The 16,526-nt window shown below is 31.9% G+C and overlaps 1 protein-coding gene across 4 annotated transcripts in view; it reads right to left on the bottom strand.

The window, feature by feature from the left end:
* NCAM2 (neural cell adhesion molecule 2) overlaps positions 1-16,526 on the bottom strand; it is a 548,173-nt gene that overhangs the window by 28,549 nt on the left and 503,098 nt on the right. For all 4 annotated transcript variants that reach the window (XM_054675113.2, XM_531397.8, XM_016938439.4 and 1 more), the window contains one exon: positions 5,516-5,720. In XM_054675113.2, coding sequence (XP_054531088.1) covers positions 5,516-5,720 — 205 coding nt within the window. The remainder of the gene's footprint in view (positions 1-5,515; positions 5,721-16,526) is intronic.

Genomic DNA, 16,526 nt, shown 5'->3' with positions numbered 1-16,526 from the left:
TTTAAAAAATAAGACAAAAAAGAGACAAATTAAAATATTAAACTACATGAAGATCAGGCACTTCTGTTCACCAGAGAAAACATTTTGTTTTTTGTTTTTTGGTTTTTGAGACAAAGTTTTGCTCTTGTTGCCCAGCCAGGAGTACAATGGCTCACTGCAACCTCCACTTCCGAGGTTCAAGTGATTCTCCTGCCTCAGCCTCCCGAGTAGCTGGGATTACAGGCACCCACCACCATGCCTAGCTAATGTTTGTATTTTTAGTAAAGACGGGGTTTTGCCATGTTGTCCAGGCTGGTTTCGAACTCCTGACCTCAGGTGATCCACCCGCCTCAGCCTCCCCAGAGACAACATTTTGCCAGTTAAAAAAATAAGAAAAGAGGTTATATGTAAAATTATATTTCATATGTAACTATTTTATTATAAATATAAATTTAATTATACCATATATAGGTTTACGTATACTTATAATAAATTGTATATACATAATTTATATGTATAGCCCAGGTTATATATGTAGAGCATGTTGTATAAAAGAACACACCTGCATAACAGTAAGGAAAAGAAAGGCAACCTAATAGAAAATGACTAAAATGCTTGAATAAGGACTGTAAAAATAGATGAATAACGTCATTATAAAATGATACAGGGGTTGATTCATCAAGGGAATATAACAATTATAAATATGTATGCACCCAACATTGGAAAACCTTGATATATAATGCAAATAGTATTTGACCTAGAGAGAAAGATCCTAATAAAATCGTAGCTGTGAACCTCAAAACCCATCTTTCAGCATTGGACAAGACATCCAGGCAGAAAATCAACAGAGAAACATAAGTCCTAAAATATGCTACAGACCAAATGGACCTAATAAACATTTAAAGAACATTTCATCCACGTTTTTAAGAATACACTTTCTTCTCCTCAGCACATGAAACATTCTGAAGAATAGATCGTATGTCAGGCCACAAAACAATTCTTGAAAAATTCCAAAAAATTGAAATCATATCAAGCATATTTTCTGACAACGGAAAACAATAAACTAAAAGTCAATAAAAAGAGGAACTTTGGAAACAATAGAAACACATGGAAATTAAAAAAATATGTTCCTGAATGACCATTAAGTCAATGAAATTAAGAAGGAAAATTAAAAATTTATTGAAACAAATGATAATGGAAACACAACATACCAAAACCTATTGGATACTGCAAAAGTAGTACTGAGTGGCACATTACAGCAATAAACACCTACACCAAAATAGCAGAAAAACTTTAACTAAATAACCTTACAATGCATCTTAAAGAACTGGAAGAGCCAAAGCTAACCCAACCCAAAATTAGTAGAAGAAAATAAATAATAAAGCTAGTATCATACTGAACCAGGAAAAATGGACAGCCTTTCCTCTAAGATCTGGAACAAGACAAGGATGTCTACTTTCACCACTGGTATTAACATAGTACTGGATGTCCTAGCCAGGGCAATTAAGAAAGATAAAGAAATAAAATGCATCCAAAGTGGAAAGGAAGGAGTCAAATAATCCTTCTTATGATGACAGATCTTATATTTAGAAAATGCTAAAAACTCCACCAAAAAAACTATTAGAACTAACAAATATATTCAGTAATGTTTCAGGATAAAAAATCAACGTACAATAGTCAGTAACATTTCGACATGTCAACAGGAAGCAATTTGAAAAAGAAACCAATAAAGTAATCCCATTTATAAAAGCTCAAATAAATTGAAATACCTAGGAATTAACTTAAGTGAATAAGTAAAACATCTCTACAATGAAAACGATAAAACATTGATGAAAACTTCAAGATGACACAAAAATTAAAAGGCATTTTATGTTGGTGGATTAAAAGAATAAATGTTGTCAAAATGTCCATAGTACTCAAAGAAATCTACAGATTCAATGCAATTCTTATCAAAATGCCAATGACATTCTTCACAGAAATAGAAAAAAAAATCGTAAAATGTATATGGAAACACAAAAGACCCACAAGAGCCAAAACCATCCTGACTCAAAAGAACAAAAGTGAAGGAATGACATTACCTAACTTCAAATTATACTACAAAGGTATAATAAACAAAAAAGCATGCTACTGGCATAAAAACAGACACACAGACCAAGTGAAATGGCGTAGAGAACCCAGACATAAACCCATGCATTTACAGTAGAGTTATTTTTAACATAGCTGCCAAGACATTGGAGATAGGGAAGTCTCATCAATAAATGGTACTGGGAAATCTGGACATCCATATGTAGATGATGAATGTAGACCCCTATCTCTTGCCATATACAAATAACAAATCAAAACAGAATAATGACTTAAATCGAAGACCAAATCTATGAAAGTACTAGAGTAAACATGCGGGAAACACCTCAGATCATTGATCTGGGCATAAATTTCTTTGAGTAATACCTGTCAAGCATAAACAAAGCAAACATGGACAAATGGGATCACACCAAGCTGAAAAACTTCTGAACACTAAAGGAAACAATTAACAAAGTGAAGTGACAACCCACAGAATAGGAGGACATGTTTATAAAGTACCCATCTGACAAGGAATTAATAACCAGTATATACGAGCATCTCAAACAAAACAGGAAAAAAACAAAACAAATAATCCAATTAAAAATGAGCAAGTGATCTGAATAGACATTTCTCTCAAAAGACAACATACAAGTAGACAGCAAGTATACAAAAAACGCTCAGCATAATCATCAGAGAAATGCAAATCAAAACCAAATAAGATATCATCTCATCCCAGTTAAAATGGCTTGTATCCAAAAGACAGGCAAAGATGAATCCAGATGATGATGTGAAGAAATGAAAACCATTATACACTTGTGGATTAGTGGGAATGTAACTTAATACTGTCACTATGGAAGACAGCATGAAGCTTCCTCAAAAAACTAAAAATAGAAACTACCATATGATCCAGTGATTCCTCTGCTTGGTATATATCAAAAATTTAAAAAAAAATCAAGAGATATTTGTACTCCCATGTTTATTGCAGCAATATTCAGAATAGCTAAGATCTGGAATTGACCTAAGTGTCCATCCATGGATGAATGGATGAAAATTTGCTAAATACACAATGGAAAATCATTTGTGGAAATATTGGTGGAACTGGAGAAAATTATGTTAAGTGAAATAAGTCAGTGCAGAAAGAAAAATATTGTGTGTTTTCATTCATATGTGGGAGCTGCAACAACAACAACTTAAACTCATGGAGAAAGAGAAAAGAATAATTGTTACCAGAGGCTAGCAAAGGTAACAAGGAAGGGGGAATGGGAGATTAAGTAGGAACAGTTAATGGGTATGAAAATACAGTTAGACAGAATGAATAGGATTCAGTATTTGGTGTCACAATAGATTGACAACAGCCAAAAATAATGTATCAGATATTTACAAATAACTAAAGGAGTAGAATTGGAATGTGTTCCTAGCACAAAGAATTGATAAAGGTTTGAAGTGATAGATACCACAATTATTCTGATTTGATTATTACATATTGTATGCCTGTATCAAAATATCCCATATGCAACAAGTATAAACTCATTTATGTAAAATACAAAACAGGAAAAAGTAATCTATGGTGCTATGAAGTCAGGATATTGCTTAGCACGAGATTGAATAGGGACAGGAAAGGCGACGTAGATAATAAAGTTCTTTTTCTTGATTTGAGCGTTAAAAATGGGCATGCTCAGCTTGTGAATATTTATTAAACTGTACACTGATAATAGCTAAGCCTTTTAGAATATTATACTTCCATGAGAGTAAAAATGTTAAAACAATTAGCAAAAATACAGAAATATGTAAAAAATGATATATATTTTGGCATATATTTTAAAAGCCAAAACTTTAAAGTAAAAACTTTTCAAATAAAAGAATTATCCTTAAAATTTAAGGTGTAAATGATATAATGGAACAAAATTATATGATAAAGCCAAGACAAATGAGTCTATAAAACAGTATGAGACCTTCCATGCTTCAACAGATGCACAGAAAAAGAATATAAATTATTCAACAATAAAAAAGCATCAGTCCTTGAAATACAAAACATGAATGGCCCTAATGCAACATTTTTGAAGATGTCAGATACAGAAGGGTAGACATTGCAGGAATCCATTTATATGAAGTTCCAAAATAAGCAAAAACTATCTGTGGTGAAAAATCAGGAATAGCAATGGCCTGGGTGAGGGAGGTTAATGTGGGTGGACTGGATAAGGAAATGAGAGAACTTCCAGAATGTGGTGGTAAGGTTCTGAATTGTGATATGGCTTTGTGTTACACGTATAAAAACATTTGTCAAAACTCTTCAGCTGAAACATTTGGTGCATTTTATTCTGTGGCTTTACTTACATAAATGTAAACACCTTTTAGACTGTATGTAATGATATGCAAGTTGAATTATGCAGGGGTTGTGTGATGATTTTTTGAAATTCAAGAAAATATAAGGGATTAAAGTATGAATAAACATATGACAAAATAGCACAAAATGTTAATTGTGGAACCCAACTAGTTGTTTGCTTTAAAGTCTTTCAACACTTTTGTATGTGTCAGAAAAAGTATGCAGTAGAAAGGACTTAAGGTTAAAAATAATAATAAAGGGAACGTCCTGAACTCTTAAGACTGTTTATTTTTTGATTGCTGTGTTTAATGCACACATGTATATGTATACAAACCCACACATAACACACAAACGTGTGTGCATATGTTTGTGTATGATTTCCTGTGCTTGCTGAATTTTTTGCATTGATCATATTCTACTTTTGAAATTAGATCTATATGTATGTAAAGACAAACACAATAAAACAAAATGGAAATATTAAAACATCATAATTTCCCTTTTACAGGACAAAATAATTTTCTAAAAACTCGATCTACATACTTTCTTGAAAATTATATCTGCTTAACTAAATAGAACTACACAGAGAGTTCCAAATTCTAACAAGTAATCAACTTTTGATCAAATTTTAGAATAGTATATTCAGAATCTGTAATATTGTATTTTATAGCACATATCATATTTTCTATACAAAAAATCATGAAGCCTGTTGTAGTCATGCCTTACGTTTGTAGAAGTTGCCACAATTTTCTTGTTTTTAACTCAGTTCAACTGAGATTTTAGCTCAGATTATTGTTGAAGCCTTTCTTTTATTTCATATAAACAAAACCGGTGGAATAAATCAAAATGGAATACATTTGCACAATTATCCATCCATCTATATGTTTATCATCTATAAATCATGGTAGTGATTCTTTTCAGTGAAGATCCCATTGTGAGGTTTAATTTTGAATAAACTGTTGTCAAAGTCACTTTGTTCTAGGTTATATTTAAGGATACATAGTTTCAAGGTCAGAGAGCAGGCAGTGCAGTGTCCAATGTTGCATAATCAAACTCTTTACCTTACTCCTTACCCTACAACGCCCTCAGGTAAAGTACTCGAGCTTGACTGTGGCGCTTGTTTAATATGACATGATGCAGATGCCTGATACTCACAGGTATGCAGCTTTCCCTTCTTCGAGTTCTTTACTTTTGCCACTGGAGCCACTTTTCTTTCCACACATTCTCCTAGTGATGCACATCAGCAACCCACATTGCCGAATAAAGAAGCAGCTGACGTCTGTTACCACAAGAATTAGCAGCAGTGCAGCAACTCCCAGGCCAATGACTGCTCCAAGCCCAAGACCATTAAACAGCGTGTCTTAAAAAGGAAAAAAAAAAAAAAAAGGAAAAAAAGTATTAAACCTCTAAATTAGAAATTATTAGATGATTATTTTAAAAATAAATCTTTTCCAATAATTCAATTTAAGAGACAGAATGAAGTCATAGTAACTGGCAGAATTCCATTTCATGATTGTTGACACCTATTCCCTGGTTTCAAACAATATTTTAAGCAATTGATTTGTTAATTATGTGACTATCTTTTTCAAACTTCTTTTTTTTTTATTAACAAAGAAAAAGTGTCTAAGTACCTCTTCTTTTAAATATACCTCTTGAATCCCTGTGGGGAAGATAATGAATATTATCATATCCCTAAATGTACTTTATCAGAAAATGACACCCATTAATAGATCATCACAATGTTAAAAGAAAATTATAATCAAAACTTCTGTGAAAAGTGTTAAATAGATCTTCTATATGAGATTATGTTAGTTTTAAAACTTAAACTTGAAAATGGATGGTTCTGAGCGCTTTGTTTTAACAGAGAATGTATTTAAATATACCTTTTTATGAATATTTTAGGAATCATCATTTGGCAAGAAATGGATCACCTGTATTTCTCCAGTTAATATTTTAACAAATATATTAGATTAAAGGCAACATTTTATAGCTATGGTATTTATGACCTTTTGTTAGTTTCTATCATGCGAAGGTAGGAGAAGATGGAAACCACTTTTCTTTGGCATATGGTTGCAGGAAATCCCAAAAGACATAAAGAAAGTAACCATGAAAGAGGTGAATAGGAAGAAGATGAAGTATTCTGATTGATAAAATTGAAATGGCAAGTGGAGCAAGTAGTAATGAAGATGAATCACGTGTTACGTGTTTGTAGTAGAATCTGAGGGTAGACTCCGCAGCTATAACAATATGGATTAGAAAATAATAAAAATGAAAAGAAACTGGTGATAATGTATTATCTAGAAGAATAAGGAAGAAATATAATTTGATAGGCATTCAAAATGATTCTTAACACATGTTAAGAACTAGCTTGCATAACAGTTTAGTCTTTTTTTTTTTTTTTTTTGAGATGGAGTCTTGCTCTGTCACCAGGCTGGAGTGCAGTGGGGCGATCTCGGCTCACTGTAACCTCCACCTCCCGGGTTCAAGCAATTCTCATGCCTCAGCCTCCTGAGTAGCTGAGACTACAGGCGCCACTGCACCTGGGTAATTTTTTTGTGTTTTTAGTAGAAACGGGGTTTCACCGTGTTAGCCAGGATGGTCTCGATCTCCTGACCTCGTGATCCGCCCGCCTTGGCCTCCCAAAGTGCTGGGATTACAGGCATGAGCCACCGTGCCTAGCCCAGTTTAGTCTTTTTAATGACAAAATGCATTTATTCCTCAGCATAATAACGGCAAGTTCAAATATGTAACTGATGTGAAACACAAGTGACAGATATAGGTATAGATGTAAATTTGAATTGTGAGAAAACCACTCCTGAAAAAATATGTATATAAAACCTGTATTTGTTTTACATATGTATAAAAAGTTTTCCTATGTGATATTTTTAAACTTAGGTTTAATATTTTAATAATGACTTGAAGAAATAGTGATCCAAAGGAATCAGAACAACTGCTAACATACAAAAGCAAGCACTAGCAGGTCGACTTTGAGTATGTCAGACTTGTCTGAATACCAGTTCCGTAGGATGACTGAGTGTCATGTCTACATTATTTTATTTTTTTTCAAAAAATAGGTTTAAGTTATTTTTAATTCTTATAATTCTAAAAGCAAACAGCTCAGTTTTGAAAAAAAAAAATCATTCAATTTGTGATGTTGCCTGGCACTTCATCCCAGCAACTTTGTGGTTCACACTTGCAAATATACTTCTACAATGTCATCATGATAACGGCAAATAAGAATTACTTAGTCACTGAATTAACAAGTTTAGAATGCTTATGTCCAAGCAAGTATAATTTTTATTGAAATTATTTTGTTTTTCATGAAGTAAAACCAGTGATAAACACAAGGTAGTGAAAAAAAATAATGTATTCATGTCAATTTCAATACCTTCCTATACCAATTTTTTTTTTTTTTTTTTTTTTTTTGAGATGGAGTCTCGCTCTGTCGCCCAGGCTGGACTGCAGTGGCGCGATCTCGGCTCACTGCAAGCTCCGCCTCCCGGGTTCACGCCATTCTCCTGCCTCAGCCTCCCGAGTAGCTGGGACTACAGGCGCCCGCTACCACGCCCGGCTAATTTTTTGTATTTTTAGTAGAGACGGGGTTTCACCGTATTAGCCAGGATGGTCTCGATCTCCTGACCTCGTGATCCGCCCGCCTCGGCCTCCCAAAGTGCTGGGATTACAGGCGTGAGCCACCGCGCCCGGCCCCTATACCAAATTTTAACATGCTTCTTAGATGGTGATAGTTTAGTAAAATTGCTTAGCTAGTATCTGGGAAATTTTCTGGTTTCGACAGAACTATTATCTTTGCACATGAAACCAGAGAAAGAATAGTATTTTCTCAGCCATGGGGATTTAATTTTTTTTTTAGTTTGCAAAATCTCAATAAACAAGTGTAGAATGAGATTCCAAAGATTAGTTAACAGTTTTTCAAAGGTATATCTCTATGCATGATTTAAAAAAGAACTATTACCTCATGCTACAAAAATAATATATCAAGCAAGCTAGAATTTCTGTTTGCAGTTAAAAAAAATCATGGTATATATTTTCTTCCATTATCCATTTCCAAATATAAATGAATCACTTCTGAATCTATCATTACAATACAGTGAAATCAACTTACCTATGAAACATATTTGATTATATGAAAATACAATATTTTCTTCAATTTCAAATGTATTCATTTTAGATATGTTGCACATTACTCAACAACTAAAGCTCAGGAAAAAAATTGGAAAAAAATATACAATTGTGGTTTAGCCCTGATGTATACATTCAGATGATGATCCTATAGGTTTGAACGGATCACTCTTCTGCTACTTCGTTTAGGTTCTTCTCACATGCAGATAGTTCTAGGCAATAAATCCTATAGATCAATGACAATATATCTGATTTATTATACACATTCCCATTTACCTTTCCTAAGTATGAAGATTCTTGCTTTGTTCTTAAAAACACTGCATCAGGAGTAAGAAACGCCTGGTTTCATCACTTACCATCATTAGCTTTTGGGGTAAGCCATCTAGTATCTCTCAGACTGAAGTGCCTCTTTATTAAAATGGAGACAGTTATAATAAAAATAACAACCAAAAATAGGTCACAAGTTTGTTGAGAAGATTGTGTGAATGTGGTAATATATTTAACCTCCAGCACTTATTGCCCAGTACAAAGTAAAAATTTAGCAAGTACTGCTTATAATTATTTTAATATTATAAAATTGATATTTAATATTATAAAAAAGATATTTCAATTAAAAATTATCTAATGTTAAACATTAAACTATTCTGTAAGCACATCTTTTCAGCAGTAATCTAAAGTGGAAGACTATCTCTTATTAAGTAATGATTATTCTCTTGAGGCTAAAGTAAATTTTTTTTTAATAATTCAGGTTTGGCTAGTTAGCTTTTAAAGTATTTCATTCTGTGACCTTTTTAGCATTAAACTAGTATAATTATGTGCTTCATTTTTATCTTTAGAAAAGCTTTCAGAAAAATTATATATGTAAAACATCTTCATTTTTTGGCTTAAACAAAAGAAATTTATTTCCTAACAGTTATGGTGGTTTAGTGTTTGAGGTCAACGTACCAGCATGATTGGATTCTGCTGAGGGCTCTTTTCCTGGCTTTGCAGACAGCTTCCTTCTCACTGTGTGATCACTTGTGGGACAGAGACTCAGAGAGAACTCTCTTTTCCTTTTCTTATAAGGCCATTGATCCCATCAGATTAAGATCCTACTCTTTTTTAACCATATAGGAGCCCTATTTTATTATGGTGAAGAATTGCTAAAATATTAATAGCTAGTACTTTTTTCTATATATAGAAAATTAACTTTATAAACTTATTACAATTGTAGGTTGCTTGAAGTTATTTTTATGAAAAAATAAGTATCTTTTTGTCATTGCAGAGGATAGAAGTGAACTTCAAATAGGTTTATGTTAAAAATAGAATAAGATCAAGTATTGAATAGCACAACAGGATGACTATAGTCAATAATAATTATACATTTAAAAATAACTAAAAGTATAATTGGATTATTTGTAACACAAAAGATAAATGCTTCAGGTGATGGATACACCATTTACCCTGATGTGATTATTACACATTGTATGCCTGTATCAAAAGTTGTCATGTACCCCCACAAATATACAAATGCACTATTCTCTGAAAAAAAATTAAAATTAAAAAATAGTTTTATAAGTTTTGTCTTTTGAAAGTTATATATATGTATATACATATTATATATATATTAAATGTCACCTTGAGGATGTATTTAAATGCTTATACTTTCTCATATCTCATGAGGTTAGGCTGTTACAACTATAAAAGTTAAGTATTTTAATTATTTTCTCTCACCAATTTACTCTGGCATAAAAAGTCCACTATTTGTACTCTGGAAGTTTCACAAATAAAACCATAAGCACATATGAAATGACATCATTAAGATTCGGGCACTACTAATGATGTATTTTCACAATAACAACCAGAACATTCATTTTTATTAGTTAATCATGGTTTTATTACTTAGGAAATCAAACCTGAGCATAAGTAATAATTTAAATAATTGTAAATCCATTTTTTATTTTTTAAGATCATCAGAATACTTACACTTACGACTTATGGTGTAAATTTTATGGTAACTTTATAAGGTAGGAAAACAATATTATCAGTTCTAATTTACATAAAAGAAAACTGAGATCCAGAGAGGTCATTGGCCTAAGTCACATACTAACCCCTAAAATGAGAACTGTACACGTGAATCACTAATTAACTCCAGGTTGTATACTTTTTGTACTTGTGCTAGAGTCAACATTTTATCTTGGATATTCACCAACGAGTAATGAAAAGATATGGATAAAATACAGTACAGCAATACAGCAAATACATTAAAATATGTATTATTCTTATAGAAAAATGTCAATATCCACATACCTTTAATATTATTTGGAGGTACAACTTTTTAACAACTATTTAAATGAAAAACATCAATGTAAATTATTTATCTAACTTATATTTCTGCTTTAAGCTTCCTCTTTAATGATCATTTTGTATTGCTGTTATGAAAAATGGGCTTCATGATTGAATAAGAATAAATAATTTAGAATACAAAAAGTTAAAAATATATTTGGTTTATATTTTACTATTAAAAGCAACTGTGAGAATCAGTTTCCCTCTGAGCTGCATTTTCTCTAACCCCATGAAATTTGGAAATTGACTTTCTAAATCTGTTTCCCCATATCTTCTTATAATTGCATTCAAATTTTCAGCCAAGCATAAAATCAAAGTATTAAAATATGAGAATCCAAGCTTCATTCAAATGTCTTATATACAGTAGTCCCTCCTCATCCAGTTTTGCGTTCTGAAGTTTCGGTTATCTATAGTAACTGTGGTCCAAAAATATCAAATGGAAAATTCAAGTATACAATTCATACATTTTGAATTTGAGGCCATTCTGAGTAGTGCAATGAAATATCTTGCTATTCCTCTCTGTCGTGACAGGGACACAAATCATCCCTTTATCCAGCATGTCTATGTTATCTACACCACCCACCTCTTAGTTACTTAGGAGCTGTTTCAGCCCTCTATTGTCACAGTCTCAAAGCGTTCATGTTCAATAACCCTTATTTTACTTAATAATGGCCCTTATACACAAGATTAGCGATGCTGGCAAATTGTTGTAATTGTTCTATTTTAATAACAGATATTATTGTTAACTTACTGTGCCTAACTTGTAAACTAAAGTTTATCATAGGTATGTACGTAGAGGAAAATCTGTATATGTAGGGTTAAGTACGATCAAAGGTTTCAGGCATCCACTGAGAGTTTTGGAATGTATCTCTGGCTAAAGCAGGGACTATTGTATGCGTCTTTTCATGTTTCTGTTGTATAAATTAAATCCCAACTGAAATATTAAAATATTTGTCCATGAAATGTATTATATTTGATAATACTAGCTTTTCAAAAACCACTGCACTATTAGATTCATAAAACTAGCCATGCTTTTTGACTCCTTATATAGTTCAATGTTTTATTTAATTTTTTTCTATGTGCATGTATCATCTTCTCCAGGTAGACTGAAAATTAATTTCAGGACGTGGAAACCTGCAATAAAGACATGGAGAAAAAAGTCAGAGTCCTAAGATGGTGATTGGTTGCTGTTTCCAGAATACTGGTAGCTATTTTCATAAGAGATATTGTTGGATGCAGCAGGCAAGTAGGTTAAGCATATGAAAAGAGAAGACATTAAATAACTCTGATTGGTGTTGATGATATTACTACGTACGATATCTTTCCACATTGGTGATAAGTCTACATGACTCTTAATTATATGTTCTTACTTCGTCCTTTGTAGTACAATATACTCCCTAACATCAAATGATATATGGAAAATTTTGGCCTAAGTCTATAGCAAATACATACATGTATATGAGGAAAAACTAAAGAAGATTTAAAAATCCCCTGCAACTTGAAATTCTACCTGGTGATATCTAATCATGGGGGATGTTTTAGTTTGCTTTGTAGATTAAGGTCAATAGACATGAATTCAACAATACTTTTGTGGAATCTTATGAAGTGAAATTAAGTTAAGAATATTTTAAAACATACTCTTCAAAATTACCTCAAATTTGAATCATTTAAATAGTGCAGAGTTAATCCTACAATTAAATAAATTTGATACATGGATAGAAAATTGAGAGAATTAATAACTGTTCTTTAGAGTTTCAAAAAATATTTTTAGAAATTATCCATTGTAAAACATACCCCAAAAGTATCTTCTTTGAGAGGCATGAGTATAGTCTAAAGTTTCACTAACTTCTATTCAAAATGGTTTGAGAAATATTTAATATAAAGTGTCAAAATGTTGAAAACATTAAATTTACTTAATATAGTCAAGCAAAACAACTAGGCAAAATTTTTCTCGCAAAATACTTTAGTCAGTAGAAATGTTTCCTCCAGGGGATAGAGACTTTTTAAAAATTTGGAAGGTATCTAATTACTCTCATTTACCAATTTCTAGGAAATGTATTATCAGTGTTGGACTTCACAGGGATACTTCTTAAAATATTGCTGATTTGGATTTGAATGGCTTTGTAAATTACTGAAGTAAAACTATGATTGTAATTTTTAATATTTGAATTTGGTATACTGAAACTTAAAGGGCAATTTCTCAAAAATTACAAGAACACAGTCAATTAGTCTTGTTTTGATTGCATTTGTGGTGTGGAGAAAGGTGGAGTAGGCATCTTTATGCAGCAGGGCTCCATCTAGGTCAGAATTGACAGCTACTTAAGAAGTCAAACATCTGGATAGTCTAAAGACTTCTGCAGCTACATAGCAAAAAAAAAGAAGGAACATTAATCCATCTATGCTTCACAAATATTGATTGACTGTCTAATAAAATAGTGCAGAACCAGAAGGGTTGCCTAAAATGTACTAAAATAGAATTAATAAAATTAGCATAACTCTTTAGAAATATTATACTTCAAGTCCATATTTACTTAGGAAGCATTATAAATTCCCTTATATAATTTCATTCATTGGATTACAAAAGACACGACAAAGGAGCTAATGGATATGATATTTATATTAACAAGGGCATACTGGTAATAGTTAACATTACGGCAAAATTTTGCGTTATGGAAGACACATTCTGAGATAATACATAGTTTTAAAGAAAAATGCATTGCACTAATTTAAAAACCAATTAACATTTCTGAGATTTATACAACGCTTCTTGTTGTGTTATGTTAGGCAAGCAGTCTACCAAGATTACCTATTCCTTATAGACCTGGATATCATATTAAATTGATGAATTAAATGTTTGTTTTGTGGCATTTTCCATAGAATTCCCTTGAATATACAAAGAGTAAAATGTAGTTCAAAGAGTCAATGTGTAGCAGAATGTCGAAAGAATCAATCAAAGCAGATACTAGACTAGGTGAGCAAAATAGTGCTCAAAAATATTTTTTTTAAAATTAAATGCTCACGGCTTTAAAAATGGTGGGGATATTGAGAATAAACTGTATTCATAATGTTCTTCCAGTATAAAACCAAACAGCATCCTTTACATTTCTTAACAGAAGCCACTTGTCAAGAAATAAAATAGTACTCTTCAACATTATGGAGTTGTGAAGAGAGATGTCTTATATTAACAAAACTTCCTATCTTCTACAGGGAAGACCATACATGTTAATCACAAACTTACTTACCAAATAGTTTAAATGAGTTAAGATTCATGTTTGGACTTTGATAGACTTCTCTCAGTTAAACTACATAGATAATTAGAAATATATGTATAAATGTTTTCTTTATATATTTGTGGGTGGTAAGAAAAAAATTATTCCAAAATATTTATCTTTATATATTTGAAAGAACATGACTTTCAGATCGCATTTGCATATGTTGTAATTACAGGTAGAAAAAAAGGAAAATGAAAATTTTGATTTACGCAAGTTATAAAATTCACTGAATTTTATATGGAACCACTGATACTAGCAATCCGAGCACAATGTAACACTATTTCCATTTCTCTGAACAGGTTTCTCTTCTGCATCACACCAGGTGGGGCCTCTTGCATTTTTGCTACCTGTAGTGCATCCCTAAATGGATAGATTTATTCAATTTTAATTCACGTTAAAACTCCTTATTTGAAAGAAGTGTTTGAACTTTTGAGGTTTCCAATGTTTAGTCAATACTCCTTTAATTGTATCAATTAGAGAAAAAAGAGAAAAATCACGGCAAATTTCATTAGCAAGGATGATTAAAAATATCATTTGACATTCATTCAAAATTTAAAAAAATAAACAGCACACTCAACAGCAACCATGATTGAATTTTATATTCTTCCTTCCTTCTAGAAAACTTTTAAAATTGTTTCCTGTATATATCTAGAGAAGAGCTGAGTATCCACTTCCAAGATGGGTGTTTTTATTTTAAATTATAAACAGGTAGTATTTTATAATATATATTGAAATATGTAATGCACATTATAAAACAGAAAAATGAGTTGATATAAATGCACTTGGAAATTCTAACATTTTATATCTTCAGAGTGAATTATATTTTTCACCCATTTTGTGGCCCATATAATACAATTGGAAATATCTAAATAATATTGTTGTTTCATTCCCAGTTTCATTGTTGGTAAAATGGTGATATACATATCTAGTTATCTTAATGAAAATGCTCTTTTAGGCTCAAGCAAGAAAGTACTTTGGGAATTCCAAGTCATTATATACATATGTTATTATTTCATTTGTTAAACCTATTATTTTAAAAACATTCAGTTTAGAGTAGCTTCTTGTTACTTGTTGCTTATAGTAGTATTTTTTTTAAACTAGAACTTCTCCACTTTTATACAAAACCTTCCTAGATTTTAGCAAGTACAAACATTTTGTTTTAAAATTTATTGTTATTGGCCAGGCACAGTAGCTCACACCTGTAATCCCAGCACTTTGGGAGGCTGAGGAGGGCAGATCATGAGGTCAGGAGGTTGAGACCATCCTGGCTAACACGGTGAAACCCTGTCTCTACTATAAGTACAAAAAATTAACTGGGCGTGGTGGCACGCGCCTGTAGTCCCAGCTACTTGGGAGGCTGAGGCAGGAGAATCGCTTGAACCTGGGAGCTGGAGGTTGCAGTGAGCCGAGATCACGCCACTGCACTCCAGCCTGGAGCGAGACTCTGTCTCAAACAAACAAACAAATAAACAAAACATTATGTTATTTGTTTAATATGTTATCTTCATTAAGGCTTAAGGCTTCAGATCATTTCCATTCTTCTACTTTTAGCTACGCATTTTACTGTGGCCAGAATCAACAAGTTTTTAAAATTTTTAATATTATTCCTTTTTTATTTCTTCACATCTTAGCTAGTAAATTTTGGTTTTGGTCATTGCTATATTCCTAATTGACGCTTTAAAATTTTTCTTCATCTTTTTAAAACTCATGTGAAGATGGAGAAAGTCCATATAATTTACTAATGCTCTTACTGTAACTCATATATGACTTTGGCTTTTGCTCAGTTTTGAGATAAGGAGATACTGGATTTTGGGAGGCATTCTCTTCTTCTATAATTCATTTTGCCCCCTAGTACATTATTACGTTATTGTGATCATTAACATATTTATTGTATTATTATTTTGTCCAATATTTTAGATCAATTCATCTTCACTGTAATAAAACATAAAATTATAACTTTTAAAAGATTGTTACAAAGTGAATCAAAATCACCTCCCCAAAATAAAGACTGTACTTCTTTTGTGTTCTAATCTTTTACTCTGGTATAGCTCGGCTCCCTCTGGACAGCTCAGAGTATTTATGAGATTATAAAAAGGCATTGCATCTTTCAGCTCCCTGACAAAATGCACTTATTAGCAACTTTTTTAAGTTCACTCAAGTTTGCAGTCATCATATATAAAACTGCTTACAGAAATAATTGAATGAGAGCTGTATGGGTACAACATGTGTTACAGAAATAATTGAATGAGAGCTGTATGGGTACAACATGTAATCTCCTGTAATTTTCAATGAATAATTTGAAAAGAAAAAGTATGTAATGCTAGTAATGTCTGTGATGGCTGTGAAAAGAGCATTGTTATCCATTAAGAGAAAACTGCAAAGAGTGTCTTTTTAAGAGATAAATTCTATGAAATGAGTTTTGGAATATT

This window comes from Pan troglodytes, chromosome 22 (genome assembly GCF_028858775.2).
Source record: "Pan troglodytes isolate AG18354 chromosome 22, NHGRI_mPanTro3-v2.0_pri, whole genome shotgun sequence".
In the NCBI taxonomy this organism is placed as follows: domain Eukaryota; kingdom Metazoa; phylum Chordata; class Mammalia; order Primates; family Hominidae; genus Pan; species Pan troglodytes.
The sequence above is the reverse complement of the archived record's forward strand: the minus strand, read 5'-3'. Positions and strand labels throughout refer to the sequence as shown.